This window comes from Hypanus sabinus, chromosome 28 (genome assembly GCF_030144855.1).
Source record: "Hypanus sabinus isolate sHypSab1 chromosome 28, sHypSab1.hap1, whole genome shotgun sequence".
NCBI classification, from domain to species: domain Eukaryota; kingdom Metazoa; phylum Chordata; class Chondrichthyes; order Myliobatiformes; family Dasyatidae; genus Hypanus; species Hypanus sabinus.
This window is the reverse complement of record NC_082733.1, coordinates 11924667-11952328: the sequence shown is the minus strand read 5'-3', so window position 1 is coordinate 11952328 and position 27662 is coordinate 11924667. Positions and strand designations below refer to the sequence as shown.

Here is a 27662-nt window from a genome sequence, read left to right as displayed (position 1 = left end):
CACCATTGACCTCTCCCCTCTTAAGAGTTGTGACACAGCTGGCAGAGCCTTGCAAATCCACCAGCTTGGATTTGATCTTGACCTCGGGCGCTGTCTATGCGGAGTTTAAATGTTCTTTGCGTATTCTCCATGGTTTCTGGTTTCTTCTCATATGCCGAGGCATGTGACTTGGTAGTTAGATGTCTTGAGTGCAGGTGAGGGGTAGTATCGATGAAAGGAGTCAATGGAAGTGTGTGGAGAAGTGGTGTAAATGGTTGCTCAGTGGTCAGTATTGTCTCGGCGGGCTGAAGGGTCTTTTTCTGCAGTGTGGTTTGACTCTAACTGGGGCCAGTTGTCATGGTGATTGGGCTTTCTGAAGGATCCATCAGGCCTGGCAATAGGAGCGTATTGCCATTCGGCCCCAACTGTCTGTGGCCATCAGAGCTGGTATCCCACCGCCTCACCTCCTGAACTCTGATGCTGCCTCTGTGGAGTTTGCATGCTCTCCAGGAGACAACACACTGTTTCCTGGATGATCTGGTGTCCTCCCACATCCCATCCCATTAGTACAGGTCAGAGGCAGAGTGATGTGGTGGGAATGTAAAATGGGATAAGTGTAAGTGGATGCTTAATGCTCTGTGGGCCGAAGGGTCTTTGTGCAGTTTATGTGACTCCCTGACTCTGAGAACTGATTCCAAGTAGGGCCCTTCATCACAATCAGATTCTGCAGATCCCTCTTCCCACCTCTCTGCTCTCTTCCTTTCCACACCTGATCAAAGGTCTCAGCCCAATCGTTGACAGTTTATTGCTCTCCATAGACAAGGACTTGCTGAGTTCCTCCGGCATTGTGTGGGGAGCCTTTAAAGCAATGCTGGGCCTTTGCCTAAGTAAAGTGGTATGTTTTCCTAGTGTTCTGCTCGGTCCCTTTTGAGAGAGGTTCCACCATTTTTGCACATCTTACTCTTTGTGTAGCTCCCAAGGGGTGACGAAAGGCAAAATGAGAGGGGATGGGAAAGTAGGTTAACAGCAAATTAGCATTAAGCTGCCGAGAGGCTAGGTAGGGACAGAGGGACGCAGGCTGCCTGCTTACTGTTCAGCTGCTGCGGGTCTAACTGCTTCCACTCCCATATCCCAGTGTGAACTCTTGGCCGTCGCTGCCTCGAATGGAGACGTGGACGTGGTCCGCTACCTGTTGCAGGAGGCACAGGTGGAACTGTCGAAAGAGCCCAGTCACGAAAACCCTGCTATCATTGCTGCTCATCAGGGACACGAGGACGTCGTCAGAGTGTTACTGAATTCCATGCCAGGTGAGAATGCCATCATCTAACAGGCAAAAGACAGTCATGGAAATACCAGCCTCTGTATACTGGGTGGTCAGGGCCGGTGGGAGCTTTAGATTCTCCCTAAGCCTCTCTGTCTCTTTTAAGATGCTCCTTTAAACTGATAACTCCAACAAGTGGTTTACCAAATGCCTCAATTTCTTCTCACACAGCTGCATGACAGGTTTACTCATGTAACATTCTCTAGAGCAGGGGTCACCAACCTTTATTGCACCGCGGACCGTTTTAATATTGACAATATTCTTGCGGTCCGGCCGATGGTGAGGGGGAGGTGGGGAGGTGTTAATCTCGACCGGAATATAGGTGATAAGTCAACTATAAATCACTTATAAGTGGCTAATACACTCTTGTTTCTAAAAGGGTTTATCTAACAAATTTAATATTAAACACAGCACATATTTTCCTTGCATGAATATAATGATAAGTCAACTATAACTCACTTACATGTCAAAAGCATCATGACATTTTAAGTAACGTTTGGATATTAAACACACAGCGCATATTTTCCTTGTATGAACATATATAATCATTGCAATACACCAATATCGCTGAATCAGTGGGAGCCCTGGCCTTGTTTCCCAGCAACAAGACGGTCCCATCAAGGGGTGATGGAAGAGAGTGATACTCGAAGGGGGGTCCTTATGCCCAGTCTATTCTGCAATTTAGTCTTCGTTGCAGAAAACCCCGCTTCGCAGAGATATGATGTTGGAAATGGAAGCAACTTTTTCAGTGCTTTTGTGGCTGTCTCAGGATATTCAGCCTTGACTTTGATCCAGAATGCCAGCGGAGATGTTATGTCAAACATACTTTTCAGCCCACCGTCATTTACAAGCTCGAGCAGTTGATCTTCTTCCCGCCCTGACATGAATGATTCACCGGGGACATTCACAAATGGGTCACAGACCCATTTCTTTGCACATCTTGGGTCATTTGCAGTTGGGAAGTAACGCTCGAATTCTATCGACAGCGAAGATAGGTGATGGCACACTTTATCTGCCAACTTGAAGACAGTTGTCATTCTCCTCTGAAGTGACAAATTGAGTTCATTGAGCAGGTTGAAGATGTCACACAGATAAGCGAGTTTTGCTATCCACTCCTTGTCACTGAAGTTTGCTGTCAGTGGTGACTTCTTTCCTGAAAGAAATCTCTGTAGCAGCTCTCTTAGCTCAACAACCCTGGCCAGGGCTCTCCCCCTTGATAACCACCTGACTTCAGTGTGTAAGAGAAGGCATTTGTGCTCTGCATCCATTTCCTCGCAAATCTACTCAAACAGACATGAGTTAAGGGCTCTTGCTTTGATGTGATTGATAACTTCAATAACGTCACTCAATACGCTGTTAAGATCAGGTGACATTTTTTGGCTAGCTAGCATTTCCCTGTGTATGACATAATGTGTAGACTCGCATTCAGGAACAACTTCTTTGACTTGGGTAGTGAAACCAGACAGCTGTCCAGTCATAGCTGCAGCCCCGTCTGTGCATATTCCAACACAGAATGACCAGTCCAGTTTGCCTGACATGCAGTCGTTTAAAGACGAATAGTTCTGCCTCAGTTGTGTTAGCTGGCAGCAGCAGTGTACACAACATATCCTTGTGCACATCATCTTGAAATATATATCGCACGTAAGCCAGCGGTATTGCCTTGTTGTCAACATAGGTAGACTCGTCGACCTGGATGGCATACCGTGTTGACTCGTTAAGCCGTTCCAACAGCTGTGCTTTGATGTCCTCCGCTATGTCATCGATTCTCCTTGAAACTGGTAGCTGAAAGAGAAACCTGTGCCATCTTGTTAGCTGCAGCTTCTCCCAACAGTTCACGGCACATGTCCCTGGCAGAAGGCAGAATCAATTCTTTACCAACAGTGAAAGGCTTCTTAGCCTCAGCAACACGGCTGGCCACTAAGTATGACGCTCTCAGAGCAGCAGCACTTGTGGAGGTGGTGGCTCTCAGCACTTGCTTTTGTCCCGCCTGCTCACATTTTTTCTGCTCAAGAAACTGAATGGGTTTGTCTTTAAGTGCAGGGTGCTGGGACTCAAGGTGCCGAAGCAGTTTTGAGGGCTTCATTGCCTCATTAGACAGCTTGTCTCCACATATCACACACAGGGGGCTTGGAGCGTACGAGTCACCGGTCACATTAAAGCCATATTTTATGTACAACTCGTCGTATTTTCTGTTGAAGGAAGCTTTCTTTTTTTTTTTTTGCAGTCTCGGCCTCAGCTGTCATCATTGTTAGGCCTTTTATGTCCCTACCACCTCTTCCAAAGAAACTCTCAAGCGAAGTTTGTTTTTTACTCATCGAGTAGTTGTAGGTTAATGACTGATGACCTCACGTGGATAATGACCTCGCATGCGTTCAAGTTCAACAGTGGGCATGACAGGGACTGAGGAAAGGTGCAACTGACTCATATTGTTTCATATCGCCAAATCATATCGTTTCCTCGCGGCCTGGCAGCACGTGTTCTGTGGCCCGGTGGTTGGGGACCACTGCTCTAGAGGCACCTTGGGACTATTCTCTGATGGTCTGCAGTGGAAGCTTATCAGTAGGTACATGCTGTGGGAGCAGATGCTGACTGTGTAGAGGGACTGGCAAGGTGAGGCGTGGGAAGATCTAAGAGGATACGCAGTATAAGGGAATTATCCAAGTCATTCTCAAACTCTTCTGGTGTGTCATCAGCAGACAAGGCTTTTCCAATAAAATCTGGGATCTGCCATGGCCTCAGGAAGCCTCTGCCCCACCATTTGGAACATTAAGTAGCACCCCCCCAACTGTTTGTAGAAAGAGCCTCAGCCAAATAAAATGGGCTTAGAACAAAATATGCTTGAGAGAATCCGTGACCTTGAGCAGTCAGTGACCCCTGCCTAATTTAAACCATCCTGTGCTCTGTCTCGAGCATTTGATGCATGACGTCTCAGTGGTGTGCCAAGTCAAAAGGGATGAAAGGAACATGGGGAGAGTAGCAGCAGAGACTTAATGGAACTGTTTAAAGAGCTCTCAAGGAAACAAGCTGGAGACTTATGTACAAAGATCATTAAGAACAATTAGGAACACGCTTGGTACCATGGCTTACATGGGCAGAGGGACTTAATACTAAAGCAGAGAACCTTCATGCCATTGGGATTCTGGCCAGCTCTGGCTACTAAAGCTTAAGAAGGAACTGAAGGTCTTTGAAGAGGCACAGAGGGTTAATTGGAAACAGGCGGTGGATGAGTCAGTTAATCCAAGAGAAGCTCGAGTTGCTTGGCTCTGAGAGGAGGAGGATGAAGGAAAATTTGATATAGGTAGCAATAGCAATTCCCATTAGCTGATGGCTAAAGTATGAGGCTTCATAGATTTAAGATTTGGGTAAGAGACCCAGTGGGGCGGAGTGTGCAGAAGAGAGGAGTTTTTGTGTAGTGTGTTGTACTGACTTGGAACTCACTCTCTATGATGCTGATGGAAGGAGAGGTGATTCAACAACTTCTAAAAACACCGAGGGTGGTAAACTGGCAGGGCTACAGCACCAAGCAGAGAGCCAGCGTGGTTTTGATCGGCTGATTGGACTCCTGTGCTATAGTGTCTCAATGATCTGTCAATAGATTTATAAAGAACAGTAGCAACGTTGAGGTACACAAAATCTTCCTTTAAAAGATATTTTCCTTTGGTCTTTCATTTCCAGTTTCCTTCCCTTGCAGTGTGTTGCTGGATTTTATTTCCCTCTTTTAAATGAACATCCCCTCTCTGAGGCAAATGGCAACATCTTGATGAGGAGTCAGTATTTAGTAAAGCGGAGAAGCAAGTTGTGTATCTTATTGTTTTGAATTCCTCAAGCAATTTCTTTCAATCTCTGGCCCCTTGGTTTTGACCTGTCAGCTAAAGAAAGTAGTTCCTTCCCACTGCATCTGGGGTACTAATAATTGCGTACACTTCTATCAAGTCTCTCTCCAGCCAGTACTTTGTAAGGCCAATAAACTATCTGTTGCTGGTTACTGACTGCATTTCTGAGCTGTTACTTTGGCTGAACGGTGCTTCAGGATTCCCTAAAGTGGTGAAGAAAAGGTGGAAATCCAGATTTTTGGGAAAAGGAAGCTCAGCAAAAAGAAGAGACACAAGAAGCTGTAGACGCTGGTGATCTGGAGAAGCAAAGAAAGGTGCTGGAGGAGCTCAGTAGGGCAGGCAGGATGGATGGAGGGAATTGGGCAGCTAGTGCTTTATGTTGTTACTCTCCATCGGGAATGGAATAAAAGAAGGAAGATAGGCGGTATAAAGAGGTGGAGCAGGTGATAGGTGGATCCAGGTGATGGGGTTGATAAGCAGATGTGGGAGGTAGGCGGGTCAGAATGATGTCAGAAGTTGGGAAGTGATAGGTGGAAGAGACAAGGGGTTAAGATGATGGAATCTGTTAGGAGTGGAAACTAAAACATGGAATAAAGGTAGGGAGGAGAGGAATCAGTGGGAGAAGTGTGTGGGTAGTGAGCAGATGGAGAGGGGGATGATATAGGGTGATGGGGGAAAGAGAAATGGGGGAGAAAATGACAGAGCGGAGGTGGCAGGGTTGCCCAGGCAGAATGTGAGGACGTGTTCCTTCAACTTATATTATGCCTCGATTTGGCAGTGGAGGAGGCTGAGAACATGGTGTTCCTGCTTGCAGAAGTATTTTTGAAAGGAGTTGTTGAAGCAGATAATTAAATCTCAATTAAAAGACATTAAGTGTTGAAGAATAATCCAGCCAAAAGTTAGAAATGGGTGGAAGGGAGAGCCTTAGTTAAAATGCAGCACACAGACAAAATACAATGGAATCCTGGGTCTTGAATTTCTCGAGTGGAAGCGGGACCTTATCGTGCGTGTATCCTTTTGTTACCTAACTACATCAAGAATGTGCTCATTACAGGTACGTGCCCAGACAAGGACCTACTGAGCTGGATGCTTGCTGCGGCCTGTAGCCAGGGACACATGGCTATTGTGCAGCTCTTGGTGCTTGAGTACAAGGCAGAGGCAAACAGCTGTGGGATGAAGTCACAGAATTATCCCATCATCACTGGGCAGCCATTGTACGCAGCGATGCAGGCAGGTACGTGGGTCTTCACGTCTCCTAGGGTGTACACGGTACATGAGCAGCAGCATTCTCCAAACCTGGCTCTTGTGTGTATGTGTTCCATACAAAACTCACCCAAGCCAATAAAGGAAGGGGTGCATCATTTGTCTATAGAATGGCCAGCTGGAGCAACTGCCCATGAATTAGAATCAAGATTAATATCACTGGCATATGCTGTGATATTTATTGTTTTTGCAATAGCTGTACATTAAAATACATAATGATAAAAACTGAAATATATATATATTTGTATAAAATAGTTAAAATAAGTCATGTAAAAAAAATAGTGAGGCAGTCAGTGTTCATGGGTTCAGTGTCCATTCAGAAATCTGATGCCAGGTGAATTGTTGAGTGTGTGGCTTCAGGCTCTAATACCTCCTCCCTGGTGGCAGCAATAAGAGGGCATGTTCTGGGTGATGCTGGTTTACACAGAACATAGAACAGTACAACACAGGATCAAGCCCTACAGCTCCTGATTTCCGTGCTGAGCATGATGCCAAATTAAATTAAGTTGCTTCTTCCTGTACACAATCCATATCCTTCCGTTCACCGCACATTCATGTATGTGTCTGTCTAAAAACTTCTTCCTCATCACTATTGCCTTGGGTTCTGCCGCCCTTGGCGGCACATTCCAACAACTTGAGAAAACCTGCAGATGCTGGAAGTCAAAGTAATACTCTCAAAGTGCTGGTGGACCTCAACAGGCCAGGCAGCATCTATGGAAAAGAGTACACGATTGATGTTTCGGGCCAAGACCCTTCACCAGTTCTAATGAAGGGTCTCGGCCCAAAACGACAACTTTTTACTCTTTTCCATAGATGCTGCCTGGCCTGCTGAGTTCCTCTGGCATTTTGTGTGTGTTACATTCAAAAAACGTGCCCAACACGGTTCCTCTCTCACCTTAAAAGCACGTTCGCTAGTATTAGAGATTTCTGTACAAAGATTGTGACTTTCTACCCAATCTATGGCTCTCATCATTTCATAAACTTCTGTCAGTTGTCCCCTCAGCCTGTGATGCTCCAAGGAAAACAATCCAGGTGTTTCCAACCTTTCCTAATAGCTGATGTTCTCGGATCCACACTGCAACCTTCTTTCCACCTATAATGCGGCAACTAGAACTGTGCATGACAAATGTAGTTGTATTGAAATAAATTAGCAGCTCCATTTATTGTGTGCAATTCTAGTTGCCCCATTAAAGGAAACGTGGAGGCTCCTGCTTCTGATGCACGGCCAAAACCTGGTCTACAGGAGCTGGTGATCCTTCCCCGGCCTCAGGCCCAAAGGCCTGTGCTCAAGGTGGACACCCAGTTGATCGCCCATGGCAGAGGCGAAGGATTTTTGGAGAATGCGCCTCACATTCCTGTTAGTGTAACATGGCGTTCTAATCTTCCTTCACTCACTGAGGACGCGCTGCTCCTTCTGGCCCAATGACGTGAACCTCCTTGGTTGTTGGCGTACTAGACAGCGAGGTTGGTGCTGCCTAGCACTTGCTCATCCAGGTGTTTCCTGGTAACATCCCACACAGGTGCTAGAGCTTCAGGGCTGGTTGCACCCATCCCTGTCCCTCGGATTTGTGCAGCATCAGTTAAGGATGATTAGTCTTCTTGGTTTACCCACTCGCTTTACCCAATAATCTGCCTTCTTCCCACCTTCTGACTCCTGGCGTTCCAACAGTTTTTCAGTCTTTTCTCTGACACTCTCCGTAGAGAAATACAGGCCCTTCATCCCAATTCGTCCAAGCCAACCATGTTGCCCGCCAAACTAGATTCTTGATTAGTCAGGGTGTCAAAGAAGGCAGGAGAATGGAGTTGAGAGGGATGATAAATCAGCCATGATGGAATGGCGGAGCAGACTCGATGGTCTTCTGGTCTAAACTAATCCCATTTGACTGTATTCTTCTAAACCCCTTGTATCCATGTACTTACCCAAATCTCTTTTGAATGTTGTTTACTGTACCTGCCTCATCCACTTCCTCTGACAGCTCATTCACTTTCGTGCCATCCTCTACATGAAGAAGTTGCCCCTCAAGTCCCTTTTAAGCCTTCCACCTCTCACATTAAACCCTATATTTTAAGTAGCCCCTACTTGGAAATAAAGGCCGAGTCTTTTTATCCTATCCATATCCATCATGGTTTTGTACATTCTATAAAGTCATCCCTCAGTCTTCTGTACTCCAAGCAGTAAAGTCCTAACACACCCAACCTCTCTCCCTATGACTCAAGATTTTAGGATCCTGCAGCATCCAAGAAATTTCTGGGCTCTCTACACCTGATCCCAAACCCTATCCCATTTTCATACCCCAATCAGTCGAAGTACAACACAGAAACAAGCCCTTCAGCCCATCTAGTCCATGCAGAACCATTTAAGCTGCCTTCTCCCATCGATCTGCAATAGGACCATAGCCCTCCATATCCCTATCAGCCATGCACCTATCCAGACATCTCTTAACCATTGAAATCGAGTGTGCGGTCACCACTAGCAGCTCATCCCATACTTTCACAACCCTCTGAATGAAGAAGTTTCCTCTCATGTTCCCCTTAAACTTCCTAACTTTCACCCTTAACCATGACCTCTAGTTGTAGTCCCTCCCAAACCCAGTGGAAAAAAGGCTGCTTGCATTAACCCTATCTATGCACCTCATAATTTTGTATACCTCTATCAAATCTCAATCTGCTCTGTTCTGAGAAATATAGTCCTAACCCATTCAATCTTTCCTTAGATCCTACAGACCAGGCAACATCCTTGTAAATTTTCCCTGTACTGTAGGTGGGTGATTAAAGCTGCACACAATACTCCAGAAAAGGCATAAACAGTGTCTTATACAACTTCAACATAACATTCCAACTTCTGTACTCAATACTTTGAATTATGAAGGTCAATGTGCCAAAAGCTTTCTTAATGACCCTATCTACCTATGACGCCACTTTCAATGAATTATGAACCTGTGTTCCCAGATCCGTTTGTTCTACCACACTCCCCAGTGCCCTACTATTCACTGTGTTAAACCAGTGCTTCTTTTGTGTGTGTTGTTTGAATTTCTGCAGATTTCCTCGTGTTTGCATGTTAAACCTACACCGGTTGGTCCTACCGAAGTGTAAAACCTCGCACTTGTCAGCATTAAATTTCTGCCATTTCTCATAGTGACAGGCCCGAGATTGGGCTCCTTGGCCTTGGAAAGAAGGCTGAACCATGTATGTAAACCATGAGATACGGCTTGGAAACAGGCCTTTTGGCCTACTGAGTCTGTGCTGACCAGCAGCCTCCCTGTTACACTAATCCTACATCAGCCCCATTTTTAAAATTCTCCCCATAGTGTCATCACCTACACATTGGAGATGATTTATGTAGAAAGAAACCCATATCTGAGGGCTGGAGTGTAACTGATGGCAAACAGCAGCTGAGACTGTTGCTAGTATCCTGCTCATGCCCCTTTTGATGTCACTCCACCACCTCCTGCGAAGCTGTACGGTTTCTACGCATCGACTCTTATTCCAGATTTTCACCAGCTGCAGTATTTCATCTGTTTTGTTTATCTCCCCGACTCTGTTGCTCACTGATTATTTCCTACTTCTGTCGGTTTGTTGGTAGTTCTTGTGTTGTTTTTCTCCTCGCCCTCCTACTTCGACATCGTTGATTATGGTTTTGATGTGACTGTCTGTTCTGTACCAGGAAATGAAGAGATTGCCATCTTCCTGCTGGAGAATGGAGCCCAGTTCTCCTCATACACTCTCATGGACTACCCTCAGCTCAGCAAGAAGCTCCTGAGGAAACAGTTTACAGAACCGAACAGCCAGAGCGAAGAGTCAACCACACAAGCAGTGAGCCAGCACTTCTCTGATGATAACTAATGGCAAAACACAAAATTAACTACTAACTAACTAGGAGTGATTGTTGGTAATCAAGGGATGTGTCAATAGGCTTTTGAGGGTAGACCTCATGTTTGGAGTGAGATCTGAGGACAGCTGATTGATTGATTGATTTATTGATTGAATGATTGAAAAACAGCACAGAGTAGTCCCTGCTGGCCCTTTGGGTCATGCCATCCAGCAACCCCTGATTGAATTGTAGTCTAGTCACAAGACAACTTACAATGACCGCTAACCTACCAACCGGTAATGTCAGAGGAGGCCGGAGCATCAGGAGGAAACTTGCCATCACAGGGAGAACATGCAAACTCCTTACAGGCAGCGGCGGCAATTGAACCTAGGTCACCATTTCTCTAAAGCGTTGTGCTAACCACTATGCCACTGAAAATCTCCAGCTTTAGACACACGTTGGACAGTCTGTGCCGGCTCAGAGAAATCAGTAAGGGATCAGGATTATAAAGAGGGGGATCTGCCCCAGAGTATGAGGTGGGGCAATTCACAAGTTTCCCAGGGAATGGCAAGGAGTAATTCGTACCTGCCCCCCACAGTGAGAGGGGAAGAGGAAGTAACTCACAGCTGCCCCAGGGAGTGAGAGTCTGTGCATTCCACATCCGCCCCAAGATTTCCCTCAATACAAAGGAGCCGTCTGTGTGGAATTTGCATGTTTGTCCTGTGGTTGCATGGGTTTCTTCCAGAAGCTCCAGATCCCACCCGCGCTCCAAACATTTGTCAGGCGATGCGTGCTGTAAGTTGGTCCTTGCTCAAGAGTGAGAGTTAGGATTAGTGAGCTTGGTCGTTGGCAAGGATTTGGTGTTTCTGTGCTGTGTCTCTCCACAATGATGTGAAATAGCCTGTGTGCTGGTGAAGGGAGCTGATACAATGGTAAGCACCAATAGTGAGTTGGGTAAATACCTGCAATTGAAGAAATTTGGGAAAAGAGCAGTGAGTGTGGGACCAGTAGGATTTTCTTTCAGACACAGTGGGTCAAGTGGCCTTCTGCTCGGACGGAGGGCTTTTCAGTTCATTCACAAGCTTTGTCACATACTACAGGATGTACTGAGGTGTCTTCTTGCTGTGAGCTTCTGTTTCTTGCACTTGAATTACAGGGCCAGTCACTGAAGTGGTCTCACCTGAAGCTGCCTTGGTTGGATCTGGACTGGTTCATAGATATGTCCAATCAAATAACAGAACTCGATCTGAGCAGGAACAGCCTCACTCTCCTCCCCTCAATTATTCCCTGGGGACTAGTGCACCTCAGGAAACTCAACTTGTCCTCAAACCAGCTGAAGGAATTGCCGGATGCAGTCTCGTCAGAAGAAATCCTCTGTTCGGGGTGAGTGAAGGGCTTGGCTTCTCCGGTTGCAGTGTGCTCTATCGTTAAAGAAAGCAGGGCGATGGGTGTGAAAGCAAGATTGTGGGTGCTGAGAATCTTTAACAGCCAAGGCTGAAAAGACACTCTCTGGGAAGGCAGCATCTTGTGAATGATAGAGAGGCCTTCAGTAAACAAGCTGTCCTCAGAGTTTCACCAACCAGCTGACTGTTATAGAGTCCACCAACCCCAGCCATTGCAGCTCTGTAAATTACACTTCATTTTGCAACTCATTGACTGTAGTATCAAGGTCATTAAAAGTGGCCAACAGCAGAGGGGAAAATTGGGTAAAGCACTTAAAGTGCATCAAACCCACCCAGAATTTGTGTAATTTTTTTATTGAACTTAAGTTTATTTCTGAATCCAGTTGATTCTTACTCTCAATTTAACCGATCAGCATGCCAGTAACTTTTACTTTTGCCAGTCAGTGTCGTGAAGACAGGGATGGAGCATGTAACCAAACCCGGGTGAATGTCTAAGCAAGATTTACTTACTCCCCGTTACGCCACTGGCTTTTAGGCAGCAATGGAAGTCCTCCATCTCTGCCCGTCCTTACCTCCCAAAGAGATATAGAAAGATTCTTCAATGCTGTTTTTGTAGCAATTATTTTTTTTACCAGTCAGGGTTGTTCGCCTTGAGTTGAACCCCCGAACCTGGAGGACCGGTGAACCACTCTTAGTCTGGCCATTACCCTTTGACCTGTTTGGCATGGGTGACCCTACCAAGAGCCAAAGCACAGGGCCCTGACTCCAGCCAACAGAGCTCTCCGGGTCACTGAGGCACGCAAGCCTCCAAACCCTGTGACAAGGTTGTGGTCCACTTGGAGGAATGACGATTTAGGATAAATAAATTTCTCAAACTTAGTACTATTTGCGGTTAGACACCGTGAGCATGGTGGTAGATTCAGTGGAGAGGCAGCAGTAATGACGGAACTAATATTACGCTGTTTCAGAATACTGGAGATTGACGTATCACGGAACCAGCTGACCTGCTTGCCCACTAGCTTCTTGCATCTCCCTAAACTTCAGAAACTGACAGCTTCCAGCAATCTACTGAACGTGTTATTTGATGAAGAGAAAGGTAGGAGCACTATGCATTGTCTAGGAAGTTCCAGACTCATTCTGATATTTCCAAAGTTCTAATCCTGTACGATTGCTCAGATAAATGTTCCTGCATTAATAGAGTTAGTTTTCACTTCCTCCAGTTTCAAATAACCCAACCACTCCCTCCACCCACCCCCCCCCATACCCCTGTGCTCTTTTCTCTCTCTTGATTGACCCAGGTTCCTTTTTTCCCATACATTCTCCCAACCCATGTCACCCAGTTCATTCTACCTATCACCCATACACTTAACTTGCTGTTCTCCAATCCCCTTCCCTCCAAATGTTTTTATCTGCTCATCGTCCCTCCCTTATGCAGTTCCACTTATCACCTTCCTTACACCAGATTTCTGCTTCTGCACCTCTTGTGTCTCAACATAATTGACTCCTGTGTGATTGGTCTCATGTACATTTGGGTTGCTATGTGAGTGAACATACAATTCAAAACAGAGAATAGTAGATGTCCATACATTAAGTAAATTAAGAAATGTGATCTTAATGGTAGAACACGCTGCAGAACTAGAAGACCAGTTATGATCTTGTTGAACGTGAAGTGGACTTGAAGGGCTATAAAGACTTCTACTCTTACCTCTTATGCTCTGAAATAATCTGTGTACGACTGTACAGATAAAAACTCAATCATGGTTATTGATCAGATAAATGTTTGAGTCAATTGTGATTAGACAGTTAAATATTTCATGTTACTGATCAAGTGAAAAGTTAAGTCCATAAGACCATAAACCATAAGATATAGGAGCAGAAGTAGGCCATTTGGCCCCTTGAGTCTGCTCCACCATTCAATCATGGGCTGATCCAATTCTTCCAGAAATCCCCACTCCCCTGCCTTCTTCCCATACCCTTGGATGCCCTGGCTGAACCTATCTCTGTCTGGCTTAGATACAACCAATCTCTTGGCCTCCACAGCCGCTCGTGGCAAAAAATTCCACAGATTTACCACCCTCTGACTAAAGTAATTTCTGTGCATCTCCGTTCTAAAAGGAAGTCCTTCAATCCTGAAGTCTTGCCCTCTTGTCTTAGAATCCCCTACCATAGGAAATAACTTTTCAATATCTAATCTGTTCAGTTCTTTTAACATTCAGAATGTTTCTATGAGATCCCCCCTCATTCTCCTGAACTCCAGGGAGTACAGCCCAAGAGCTGTCAGACGTTCCTCAGATGGTAATCCCTTCATTCCTGGAATCATTCTCGTGAATCTTCTCTGAACCCCCTCCAAGGTCAGTATATCCTTTCTTAAATAAGGAGTCCAAAACTGCACACAATACTCCAAGTGTAGTCTCACAAGTGCCTTATAGAGCCTCAACATTACATCCCTGTCACAAGTCTTTTGTGATTGCTCAGGTAAATATCCAAGTATTTTTGTGATTGGACAGAAAAATGTTCAGCTGTAATTGTTCTTGTTTGATGAGTCGGGTAAATGTACTGTTTCTTCTGATCCCAGCAACAAACTGGATTGGATTACGAAAGCTGAGGGAGATTGATGTCTCCGACAATAGAATTGAGATTTTGCCAACAACTTTCCTTCATTGTTTCAAGTCTCTCAACAATCTTAATGTGTCTCGGAATGCACTGAAGGGCTTTCCTGAACCTTGGGCGTGTCCTTTGGTAAGTGCAGTTTTAATTAATTAATGAAGAAATTGTTTAAATGATTGATTGGGGTTCTGGATTATCTGCCAGATTTTAAATCTGCATGAATTTCAAAGAATAGACTGTAGCACATCTGAAACTTGATGGAACTAAAATTGGATGAAATCTATTGGTTAATGGATTATAGAGAGAAATTTTCCTTTAAGTTGGCAAAGGGATCTATCTTTTGACGTGAGGGAAGAAGCTAATTGCCAAGTCCTTCCATGCTAAACTGGAATTTTTAGGCCCAGAATGTCCTTCAGTAAAGTATTTTATTTAGAATAAAGTAATGAAGGTTAAGCTGCATAGGGTATGGCAAAATTCCGCAGAGTGAGAGTAACAACAAGGTGGTGGGTCAAAAGCAAATGAGTGTGAGCTGGAAAATGGAGAGCTGGCTTCTCTTCAGATTTGAAGCTTATGTCAAAACAGTCCTGGTGAGAATGGAATGTCCTCTGCTGTCACAAAGTTGCTGTTCACAAAGACCATCTCGAGTTCCTAGTTACATGTCACTGACGATCCTTCCGCCCTCATAATAACCCATCAGTTCTCGGGGTCCTCCATTGGTATGGAGAGGCCAAACACAAATTGGAAGAACAATATCTCATAGTTCACTTGGGTAGACCTTAAACCAATGGCACAAACATTACATTTTCCAATTTATGTTTACCCACCCCCTAGTATTGTCCTCTCACGCACACTCACCTGCTGCTTCTTTTTCCTCTCCTTTTGTTTACCTTTCCCCCCACCAAATGTTTCCATTTGCCCATCATTTCTCCACCTTGAGTCCTTCCCATTTTGGTTCTATCTACCCCTGTCCCACCTGCCTCTTGTACTGCTGTGTACTGGTAATCGTCACTCTTCTTTCTCTGTCCTAATGCAGGGTCTCGAATTGAAACGTTGCCTTAGACTTGTTCCTTTTCTGCAAATACTGCTTGACCCACTGATGCTTTTTCAGCGTTCTGTATTTTTAGTTGTTTTATACTTGTACTGAAATAAACTGCTGCAGATGCTGGAATTCTGAAATAAAAATAGGTATCATTTGTGGAAAGAGAGCAGGTCTTCATGTTCCCTGTTTCCATGGTGATAACTTTATCACTGGATAGACATTGTATATCTACAGATGTAAAAACTGGATTTCAAAGGACAGCAAAATCTTAACAGTTAAGTGGAGAGTTCTATCTGAAGAATTCAATACTTTAAAAATAGTTTGTCAATAAGAGGCAATGTCTTGCTTCCTGCATGACGTTGAGAAAATTTGTTTTGCAAGGATCACTGTGCATTTGTAATCAATTTAGAAATAAGGCAACGTCCTAATAAAATTTCAGTACTTCTTTGCAACATAGTGACTGTATACGATTTCAAAATGTTTTCCCCGCTGCATAATTTCTCATACCATCTTCTGACATGGAAGGAATCTTTTTGGTTCAACAAGCCTACACCAGCCCTCAGAATGATACAGTATCCCATTCCCTCATTTGTTTCCCTATATCTTATTTTCTTCTACTCTTGTGGTAGTTTGCATTTGCAAATTCACCTACCTATCAGTGTGTCTTCCGGAGCAAACTGAAAGAGACAGAGGAAACCCTTGCATTCATAGGGATGACCTGCAAATACTGCACAGCCAGTTAAGGATCGGATGCTGGAGTTGTGTGGCAACAATGCTATCTGTTTGCCAAATGTGTCATCTCAACTTCAATCCCTTTATCATCAGGCAGAATATCTCCAGGAACATCCTGCCACGTTTGAGAAAGCACAGTAGATAAGTGATAAGTCACACAGTTTGTTGCCTTCTGCGCTCTACCTGATCTTTCATCGATCCTGTTATAGTTACTTTTCTATTGATTTGCAGAGTATGCTCACAGGAAAAAGAATCTCAGGGTTGTATGTGGTGACATATATGTACTCTAATAATAATATTTACTTCTAAGGTTCAATTTAATGTCCCAGAAATGTATACAATATACACCCTGAAATGATTTTTCTTTGCAAAACATCCACGAAAACAGAGAAGTGCCCCAAAGAATGAACAAAAGTTAAATGTGAGAACCCCAAAGTCCCCCCAGCTCCCCCCCACGCGTAAGCGGAGCGTGCCACAATCCTCCCTCCCCACCAGCAAGAAATGCACCCGTTACTAAGCACAAGCGTGAGCTAAACGATAGCAAAGACAGAGCTCTTGCAGTTACCCCAAAGACTATCGCAGCTCATCCGGCAACCCACAGGTTCTCTCCCTCCCTGGCGAGGGAGAGGGAGGTGTCCCCCATTTTCTCAGCAAGCAGGGGGCGTAACAACCCGTTGGTTCACGATGTTAAAAAGTCTGTATCTTTGCTTTCTTCGAGCCCTGTGCCCAAAGATTGCAAAGATCTTGGGTCTTTGGACCCAGAGCGAAAGATTTTCCAGTCTCCCCGATGACACATGAGTGACACCGACCTTCGATCCGCCCATCTCCAGAATCCCAAAATCTTAGACTTCCAAACACTAGGCCACCTCTCAAGCTGACCCCTTGGCGTGCCAAACGCCGGCTGGTTCTGAAACCCTGAGAACAGGTCCCATTCCCGCAAAGAACCGAAATCTGCGTGTAACTCCAGGTCAAGGTCTTCAAAAGAACCTTGAAATGGAAAACTAAAGATATTAAAGATAGAAATAGAGCTGTTTCCAAAGGTGCAAGCAAAGGAGTCGCCGTTTAGCGCCATCTTAACTCCGCCTCCCTTTGAACTTTTCTTGTGTCATTTCCTTTGTAGTTCATTGAATCATCTTGCGATCTAGCTGATGGAATGTTCAGTGCAGAATGCCAGCTTATGATTATACTGTCAGAACATTTATGTGGTCGGAACAGATACAGTTCTGTTTAATGGTGACCCAGGCTGAACGTTGAAGGGTTCAGCGATGGTAATCCTATGGAAAAAGGACAAGAACTGGATTGACTCTCTTTCTCTCTCAAGCAGATGACCATTGTTTTGGGGCTAGGTGCACAAATATCTTGCTGTGGGAAGTTTCCCAGGTCTTTCTCCTGGGTTTATTATCTAAGGAACAGTGTGTGTCTCCACCTCTGTCCTTGTGTTGGGGAAAAATGTAATTGATGAGGCAGCTGAAGATGATTGGTCCCAGAACAGTGTTCCAGGAGTGAGACCGTTGGCTAATATTGACCACAATCATTTTCCTTTGTGCAGGGTCTCCTCTCAGCAGCCGCTGACTTTATGCCATACTTAGTTAAGTGTAGCCTTAATATCAAAGTCAGTCACTTGCCTCACTCCTGGACCAAAGCTTTAAAGAAGTCTGGAGCTAAGTTGATGTCTAATATTGTTTGACACATTTAATACTGGCAACCAAAGAGGAATTGATCTACCTAGCTGTCGTTCAGCTGGATTCATTCTTGTTGTAAGTGGTTGTCTGATGGTGTCTCTCTGGTGGTGGTGTCTGAAAAGAGGATGCTGTCCAAGTTGCATGCCATCTTGGACAATGTCTCCCATCCACTCCATAATGTACTGGTTAGGCACGTTCAGCCAGAGACTCATTCCACCGAGATGCAACACTGAGTCATTCCTGCCTGTGGCCATCAAACTTTACAACTCCTCCCTCAGAGTGTCAGACACCCTGAGCCAATAGGCTGGTCCTGGACTTATTTCCACTGGGCATAATTTAATTATTTATGGTTTTATATTGCTATATTTCTACACTATTCTTGGTTGGTGTGACTGTAACAAAACCCAATTTCCCTCGGGATCAATAAAGTATGTCTGTCTTTCTGTCCTGTCTGCACGGGATACAGTGAACGGCTCGGGATCTGACCACGTAGCAGCTCAATCCCTACCTCTTGAGCTACTGACCAGGCTCCCCTTCAGCTGAGTTGCATCAAAAAAAAAACATCTGCTGAAGGAACTCAGTGTTGAACAGCACCTGTCACGGGAAAAAGATTTGCTGATGTTTTGGGTCAACAACCCACATCTGCTCCAGATTCCTGCATCTACATTCTCTGTGTAACACTCACCCAACAGGCTGTTATATGTCCAGGGGAAAATGAGATCCAGCCACTCACCAACCCCACCTCCCAAACACGCAGGTGCTGTGGGAATCAAGTTTATGCCTCGCGCACACACACAGTATCAAATTCACACCAGGTACCGTTATGAAATACACTTTAAAGAGTTTACTAAAACTAAAAGAGTACTAGGCAATACAATCTATATGAAAGAAAAGAAAAAAACAAAAGGCGCCAACTTATCAAAGTTCAGTCAGTTTAGTGCACATCGTTGGAGCTCAACCATCGAACCATTCGACCCCTCGTCACTTTCCTCTGACCTCCACGTCCTCGCACCTGGGACCACCCCCAGTGGTCAACCAAGCAGTGCAGCGCACGTCCACCTTCCTCAGCGTCTTCCTCCCGACTCTCTCGAAAACCCACGAAAACCCCCCCAAGCTCCCAGCCTCACAAGACAAAATAACGTTCCCCATTGGTTAACAAATGAATACAATCCCCATATCAGCAAGTCTAAAACTAAACAACTGCGAGAGAAACACTTATCAGACAAAGAAGCATTCCTACTCTTAACTAACGAAAGAAGCCATTTTGAGTAACATACACAGGACATTGTACATCTGTCTCCGACAGAGCTGCAAAGCTAACTTATTCTGAATAGAAAATTGGACAATTCGTTGGGTCTACAAAACCATCAGTCTGATTAATTTTCATGCAATGGGATGATCATCATTTGGTTGCAATCATCATGGAAGTGGAAAGTCCTGTTAACAGTGCTTTTGGGTGGATTTACTTATCTCTGGCATGCCAATTGATGCTCCTTTAGTCAATGGAATATGTGGCGTAGATGTACCTGCCAACCAATGTTCTAGTACCCATTAAGCACAAGTTGGTGGTGAGAATTCTCTCTGCCTGGTATGTGTGATGCCTTAAGCCTTGGAAGACTGAAGTGCAATATTGACCCAGCATTACTAGCTGAGGACAGTCTAAAAGCCTCAGCCTTGTCCACCTGCTTATCACACTGTCCCGTTGCTAAGACTGGAACTGTTCACGGAGATGCTGTGTCACATAGTTCACCACCATTCATGATGGGATGCAGCAGACTGACAGAACTTCAATCTGACCCATTAAGTTTTGAAATTCAGTTTGAAACTCGCTGCCTTTGCCATTTATTCTCAGCTCACACACGGGAATTCACCCTGTGTGGTAGGATGGACGTAGACTGAAGTCTGAACATACTCTTTAATCCTTCACTTTGTCGAAGTATTGCCAAAAGATATAGGAGCTGAATTAGGCCATTCAGCCCATTGAATCTGCTTTGCCATTTGATCACGGCTGAATAATATCCAGCTCAAACCCCAGATCGTTAGAAGTGCCATTGTTTGATAAAAGGAACTGGCGTAAACTTGGTACAACAAGCGGTCAGAATCTTGTCAGAAGTGTAAGAAAGTACTGGAAACATTTGTCAAAGACAAATTTGAATTTCAGACTCATACTTGTTAGAGGATATTCTATCAATGACTAACTTAAGTGTGTTTATTGAGGAAGTAGCAGCTCTGGTTTTGTGGTAGCTGTAGTCTGCCAGATGTGGTTCAGTTGGTTAGCACTTGCGTCTGGATTAAACAGTGAGGTTCAGACTCCACTCTAACAAAAAGTCGGAACCTAGCTGTAGAAGGAGCTGTCTTTCAGGTGATCCTCTCACCACTGTGGACACTGGATTAGTACCCTGGCCTTAAAGAAACATTATCCCTGCTGTACCAGCCATTACCCACGGAGGTGCAGCTGATGCAGCGACGAACAATCAACCCCATCCTCGGGTGCTGACTGTGTGGCGCTTACCCTGTGCCCAAATGGGATTCCTTCCTCATCCTAAAAACGTACAGGCCCGTGGGTCAATTTGTCACTGCATAGTGTGGAGGAGTGGCAGTATCTGGAGGGATTTAATGGAAATGTGTGGAACGTTAAAGATGGTAGTCCATATGGACTGTGCCCCAGGGTAGCTGAAGAGATTGTGGAGGCATTAGTAATGATCGTTCCAGAACGGTTCTGAGGACTGTAAAATTGCAGAAGTCACTCAGTCTTTAAGAAGGGAGGGAGGCATGAGAAAGGAAATTACAGGCCATTTAGCCTGACCTCACTGGCCGTGAAGATGTTGGAGTCCATTATTAAGGGTGAGGTTTCAGGGAACTTTGAGCCACATGATAAAATAGGCTAAAATCAGAACGGTTTCCTTAAGGGGAAATTTTACCTGACACATCTGATGGAATTCTTTGAGGAAATAACAAGCAGGATGGACAAAGAAAAATGTTGATGCTGTGTGCTTGAATTTTCAGAAGGCCTTTGAGAAAGTGCCACACATGAGGTAGTTTAACAAAATGAAAGCCCACTGTATTACTGGAAAGATAATAGCATGGGGAGCACATTGGGTGATTGGCAGGAGGTGAGTGGAAATGAAGGGGGCTGCCGATGACTAGTGGTATTCCTTAGAGGTCAGAGGTCATTGTGACTGCCTCTTTTCACGTAATAGGCCAATGACATGGATGTCAGAACCTTTGTGGCCAAGTTTGTGGATGATATAAAGGTAGGTGGAGGGGCAGGTACTGTGGATGAAGCTTAGACAGATTGGGAGAATAGGCAAAAGAGTAGCAGATGGAAGATAGTGTGGGGAAGTGTATAATCATGCACTTAGGTAGAAGGAATAATGGCATAGACTATATTCTAAATGTGGAAAATTCAAAAAGCAGATGTGCAGAGGGAGTCCTCGTGCAGGATTCCCTGGAGATTAACTTGCAGGTTGAGTCTGTGGTGAGGAAGGCAAATGCAACGTTAGCATTCATTTCAAAAGGACTAGAATACAAAAGCAAGGATGAAATTCTGAGGTTTTGTAAGGCATTGGTCAGCTCACATTTGGGGTATTATTAGCAGGTTTGGGCCCCTTATTCAAAAGAAAGATGTGATGGCATTGGAGAGGGTCCAGAATACCATTTATGAGGTTCATAAGAATGATTCTGGGAATGAAAAGGTTAACGTTTGAATAGCATTTGATGGCTCTGGGCCTATATGCACAGAAGCTTGGGGTGGGGGGGAGGATCTCATTAAAACGTAACGAATATTGGAAAGCCTAGATAGGCTGGATGTGGAGAGGATGTTTCCTATAGTGGGGAGGGCAAATCTAGGACCTAAGGCCACAGCCTCAGAAAAAGGGATGTTCATTAGACTAGAGATGAGGAGGAAGTTCTTTAACCAGTCCGTAGATAATCTGTGGAATTCATTACCACAAGCATTGGGTATATTTAATGTGGAGGCTTAAGAGGGAAAATAAATCATTCATGATGGAATGGTGGAACACACTGGATGGGCCCAATAGCCTAATTCTGCTCCTATGCCTTAATGGCCTTAATGGGCTCTTACAGGATTAATGGGCCAGAAGTCCTGTTTCCATCCCATATGACTCTGCAACTCTATGATTATTTCATTATTACACTACATTACCTAGAAATGACAGTTTGAAAGTATTTAATTGCTATAAAGTCCTTTGGGTTATACCAAGGTCATGAATGAAAGGTACCATTTAAATACAAGGCTGAATTTTGTGTGTGTGTGTATATCTCAAAAAAATAAATAAGAGTGTGTGTGTGTGTGTGTGTGTGTATATACACACACACACACACTCTTATTTATTTTTTTGAGATTTCTCCTCATCTCTTTTCCAAAGTTATGTCCTTCCATTCTAAGGCTGTGCCCTCTGGTCCTATAGTCACCCACTACTGGAAACATCCACTCCACACCTACTCTATCTAGGCCAGGGGTCGGCAACCCGCGGCTTCGGAGCCGCATGCGACTCTTTCATCTCTGTGCTGTGGCTCCCTGTGGCTTTGGAAAATAAATGATGAGTATTTAATTAAAATGTATTTTATGTTAGTTTGTTAGTTTTTGAAATGTAATTCTAAATTTGAAGATTATGGTGATCTTGTACAATCTAAATAAAATGTTGTGGCGACCCATTTCCTGGCACATCCGAACCGGCTCACAATTAGCCAGCGTTCCGGCTAAGGGAGATAGCCTACGGGGGTTTGTGAGTACGTGTCTTTTGGAGCATCCGCGCCCATGGGGGGCAGGTTGAGGGAGGCTTAAAAGCAAGGCTGTTTAGTTCGAATAAAGTTACCTTTGACTGCAGTTTACCGACTCCGTGTCGTTATTTTAGCGCTGCGTGTAGCACACCGCTACAACATGTTTTTTATCGCTATTAATATGTCACCGCTGCCAATGCCTGACACCCGCCACTCCCCTAAGCATCGATCCATCCCTACTGAATACGACTGCATTGGCGGGTGTGAGTCAACCTGATCTTGAGATGGAACTGGCCGACGCAGCCGACAAAGACATATGGGTGTCCAAGTTTAGACGCTTGACAGCAGACCTTGAAGATGTTGCCCGTCAGAAGGCCGTTCTTGCTCAGATGGAGTGATATTGAAAATCTCCCCAAACGGACTAACTTGTGTTCGAAACATGGAATGCTATTCCCAACATTTATGTAAACATTAAAAAGTATGCTTTTGGAGTCCTGTCGATCTTTGGATTCACATATGTATGTGAGCAGGTGTTCTCCAACATGAACTTTATTAAAAACAAACATCGTGCACACCTCACAGATGACAGCCTGCGATCCTGTGTAAGGATGAAGGTGACGTCACACAGCCCTGATGTGCAGACGCTGTGCGCTGAGGTCCAGGAGCAGAAATCCCATTAACCAAGTATGATAAATATTTTAATTGCCTATTATTTTACGTATATTCATATTTTTTCATGGTTCAGTGAAATAGTCCTTTTATTTTTCAGGTTGCCAGCTGGCTGACGTTATTTTTGGTTTGCTGCGGACAGACAATTTAAGTTCGGCATTTTTCATAAATACAAGAAGGACTCAAATAGGCATTGAGTATTTTACTTAAAAGTAACCTTCAACCCAACGTCTTTTTATCGGAGTTCAAAATGTTTTTGTTGCATGCAGAAATGTAATTTCGTTTTCTCTGCAGGAGTTCATCGATTTCATAAATGCAACACATTATAGTTTGTTTATACATAGCATAAAGGCAAAAAAAAACGTTGTATGCAGTGTTATTTCATTTTAAATGTCAAACGGGTTTTGTGGCTCCCAGTGTTTTCTTTTCTGTGGGAAACGGGTCCATATGGCTCTTTCAGTGGTAAAGGTTGCCGACCCCTGATCTAGGCCTTTCGAAGTTCAATAGGCCTTTCAATATCAATAGGTTTCAGTGAGATCCAGCCTCTTCTAAACTCCAGCTAGTACAAACCCAGAGGTGTGAAACCCCCGGGATCAGATTTTTAAACCTCCATGCCAGCACATCCTTTCTTAGATATGGGGCCCAAAACTACTCACAACACTCCAAATATGGTCCGACCAGTGGCTTATAAGGCCTCAGCATTACATCCCTGCCTTTCTAGACCTTTTAAAGTGAATGTTAACGTTGCATTTGCCATCCTTGCTACCAGCCTGCAAGTTAATCATTAGGGAATTCTTCACGTGGACTCCCAAGTCGATTTACATTTCCAAATTGCCCCGTGTTTAGAAAATAGTCTACGACTTCATTCCTTCTCAGAAATGCATGGCCATACAATTCCCAACACTGTATTCCATCTGCCACTTCTTTGCCCATTCTGCTAATCTGTTCAAGTCCTTCTGGAGACTCCCTGTTTCCTGAACACTATCTGCCCCTCCACCCATCTTTGTATCATTTGCAGACTTGGTCACAAAGCTATTAAATTCTGTCAGCACTAACATAAAACACGAAAAATAGCGGACCAACGCTGACCCCTCTGGAACCCCAGTAGTCATCGGCTGCCAACCAGAAAAGGCCCTCTTTATTCTCACCCTTTGCCATCCACCAGTCAGCCAGTCCTCTGTCCATGCTGGTATCTTTCCTGTAGCCCCGTGAGTTCTTATCTTGCTTAGCAGCTAAATACGCAGCACCTTGTCAATAGGCTTCTGCAAATCAAGTGAACATCCACTGACTCGCCTATGTCCATCCTGCCTGCTGTTTCCTTAAAGAACTCCAACAGATTTGTCAGGCAAGATTTCCCCTTGAGGAAATCATGCTAACTTCGGCTAATTTTATCCTGTGCGTTCAAATACCCTAAAACCCCATGCTTGATAATGAGTGGAGAAGGAAGGCCAGCAATACAGTAAAACTGGTGAAGTGGGGGCAGACGAAGTTTAAGCTCTGGTGTTGGCACGTCATCCTAAAATGTTTGGACACGTGCAAGGAAATAAAGGAGTTAAAGAATGTATTTGGGATTATAAATAGGCTCTTAAATACGGAAACAAGGAACTCTGTAAAACCCTGTTACAACATATTAGTTAGGCATTAGCTTGCACCGACTTCATCAAAAATGCCTCTATCTGTGGAAAGCGCAGAGGAAGCTTATCAGGACAATACCAGAGGTGAGAGACCGCAGATATCTCGAGAGGCTGGGATTACTCTCAGCAGAGCAAGGAAACCATATAACAGCCTTAACTAAATTGTCCAGATTAGAACTAATGATAAATAACTTCCTTCGATAGGAAAATTGATTGCCATGAGTTAAAGATTTATTAGCAAGAGATGGAAAGGGGAGATGAGGTTGAATCTGGAAGACGCTAGCCGTAAATCAGGTAGAATTTGATTCCTTGGATACTTTCAAAAGACAATTATATGTACTAATTTGTAGGTTAGGGAGGGAAGGATTTGGGACTAAATTGGACAGTTCTTTTTGAAAACCAGTCACGGGGAGAATGTACAAACTCCTTACAGGCAGAGAGGGGGACATCAGGAGGTGCTTGAAGGCTAGTATGGACTTGGCAGTCCTAAAGTCCTCTTCCCACGCTGTATGACTCTGACCTCATGATAGAGGATGTCGTCTGTTTGATAATACAGTGAATTGGTTTGGCAATGTGGAATCATAGAGCAAATTCAGTGCATCAAGTTTGTGTTAAATCTATGACTGCGTGCTGCATTCCTTCTCAAATATTTAATACTTAACCATGAACACGAGAAAGTCTGCAGACACTCTAAATCCAAAGCAACACACGCAAGATGCTGGAGGAACTCAGCAGGTCGGGCAGCGTCTATGGAGATGAATAGAGAGTCGATGTTTGGGGCTGATACCCTTTTCAGGACTGAAAAGAGGGGAAGGATGCTAGCTGGAAGGTGATAAGGGAAGCCAGGTGGATGGGAAAGGGACTTCCACTCCATTAGCCAAAAGTGGAACTTCCCAGTTGCCAAACATTTTAATTCCCATTCCCGTTCCGACATGTCGGTCCATGGCCGCCTCTTGTGCTAAGATGAGGCCATTCTCTGTGTGGAGGAGCAACACCTCATATTCCATCTGATGAGCATCCAACCTGATCGATTTCTCCTTCTGGTTAAAAAAAAATGTTTTCCCTCACTCTCTGCTCTTCCTCTACCCCTCACTCTGGCCTCTTACCACTTCTCACCTGCCTATCACTTCCTCCTTCCTTTTCTCCTATGGTCCACTCTCCTCTCCTATCAGATTCCTTCCTCTCCAGCCCTTGACCTTTCCTTCCCACCCACCTACCTGGCTTCACCTATTACCTTCTGGCTAGCCTCCTTCCCCTCTCCCCACCTTTTTATTCTGGCATCTTCCCCCTTCCTTTCCAGACTTAATGAAGAGTCTCGGCCCGAAATGTCAACGGCTTATTCATTTCCATAGATGCTGCCTGACCTGCTGAGTCCCTCCAGCATTTTGTGTGTGTGTGTGTGTGTGTGTGTGTGTGTGTGTGTGTGTGTGTGTGTGTGTGTGTGTGTGTGTGTGTGTGTGTGTGTGTGTGTGTGTGTGTGTGTGTGTGTGTGTGTGTGTGTGTGTGTGTGTGTGTGTGTGTGTGTGTGTGTGTGTGTGTGTGTGTGTGTTGTTTAGGTATTCACATTTGGAAATTATTACTGAATGTGCTTCTGTTCAGCTGGTACTTTCCACATCACAACTTTCAGTATGGAAGAGTTTCTCCTCAAGTCATCTCTCACTCCTTTGATATTTTCCTTAAATCTGTGCTGCTGGTTACTCATCTGCCTGGCCACTAACTTACTGTGCTAATTATTACTGATTCTGTTAATTATTACTTATTATACTATTGGTGAATTACTGTCTTCAGGAGCTGAGTCACTCCCTGGGGTTTTGGGGCATGGTTTAAAGCTTCAGATTAAAAAAAGATGATTTTGTGAATGCTTAATTTAAGCAGCATGGGTACAGTGGAGTAACAGGTGGTTCAAAATAAATCTAAATAAAGTTCCTTAACAAAATAACAATTAAAGTAAACGAGTCCACAAAGCTATTTCGATTTGAGAGAGTTTTTAGATCCTCAACGTGAGAAAGTCTGCAGACGTCGGAAATCCAGAGCAATACACACAAAATGCTGGAGGGACTCAGCACGCCGGGCGGCATCTACGGAAGTGAATGAACAGTCGACGTTTCGGGTCAAGACCCTTCTTCAGGACTGAGCAGGAAGGGGGAAGGTGCCAGAGTAGATCCTTAGTTCTTACTCTAGTGTTACAGGTTCCATTGCCCTAATGAAGAGACATCTTGTGGAAAAACTGAAATGCATCTTGCGTCCTGAAAAAACACAAGGCCTGGAGTGTCAAAAATGGAGAGAGCTCAGAACTCAGCCTGGCCTGCTGTGTTCCACCGGCATTTTGTGTGTGTTGTTGTTTGAATTTCCAGCATCTGCAGGTTTCCTCGTGTAGAACTCAGAATCTTGCTTTTACATTTAAGCAACAGCTGGCTCTGCAGCACTGTAACCACATGACTGTGTGTTGTGTTCCAGGAAGCGGTCATCTCACATTGCTATCAGTTGCAGGCACAGAGGCAATGGGTAACCTCTGCAAAGGGTACCAGGCATGTGCACATAACGTGCATCTCACTCTGTAGTTGGCACTGCCTTCTGAATGTTGACGAGGGTGATGCAGACCTGAGCACTGTACCAGAGGAAGGCATTGGAGACGATGCAAATGAGCTTTTTGTTAGGGCTGCAGTTTTATTGCGACCTGGAGAGAGTCTGAAGGCTGGAGTTGTTATGTTTGGAACGAGGGGGCTGAGAGGAGAATCGATTGAGTTTTATGAAGTAACGAGAGGTTGGGACGGAGGGAATGGGACTAATCCAAGTCTCTAGGCATTGACAACATTGACTTGGTAATCAATTGAAGTTCAATGGTGGAAGATTTGGAATAGAGATGAAAAAGTATATTCTTACCCAAAGACTAATGGGGGATCTGGACCTCTGTGAATGAAGGGGTGTTTCAGAAGTTCCATGTTC

General features: G+C 44.5%; 1 protein-coding gene across 4 annotated transcripts in view; it reads left to right on the top strand.

Moving 5' to 3' along the window:
- lrrk1 (leucine-rich repeat kinase 1) overlaps positions 1-27662 on the top strand; it is a 216811-nt gene that overhangs the window by 54893 nt on the left and 134256 nt on the right. For all 4 annotated transcript variants that reach the window (XM_059952613.1, XM_059952611.1, XM_059952612.1 and 1 more), the window contains 6 exons: positions 1115-1286; positions 6188-6367; positions 10061-10209; positions 11364-11590; positions 12579-12706; positions 14186-14349. In XM_059952613.1, coding sequence (XP_059808596.1) covers positions 1115-1286; positions 6188-6367; positions 10061-10209; positions 11364-11590; positions 12579-12706; positions 14186-14349 — 1020 coding nt within the window. The remainder of the gene's footprint in view (positions 1-1114; positions 1287-6187; positions 6368-10060; positions 10210-11363; positions 11591-12578; positions 12707-14185; positions 14350-27662) is intronic.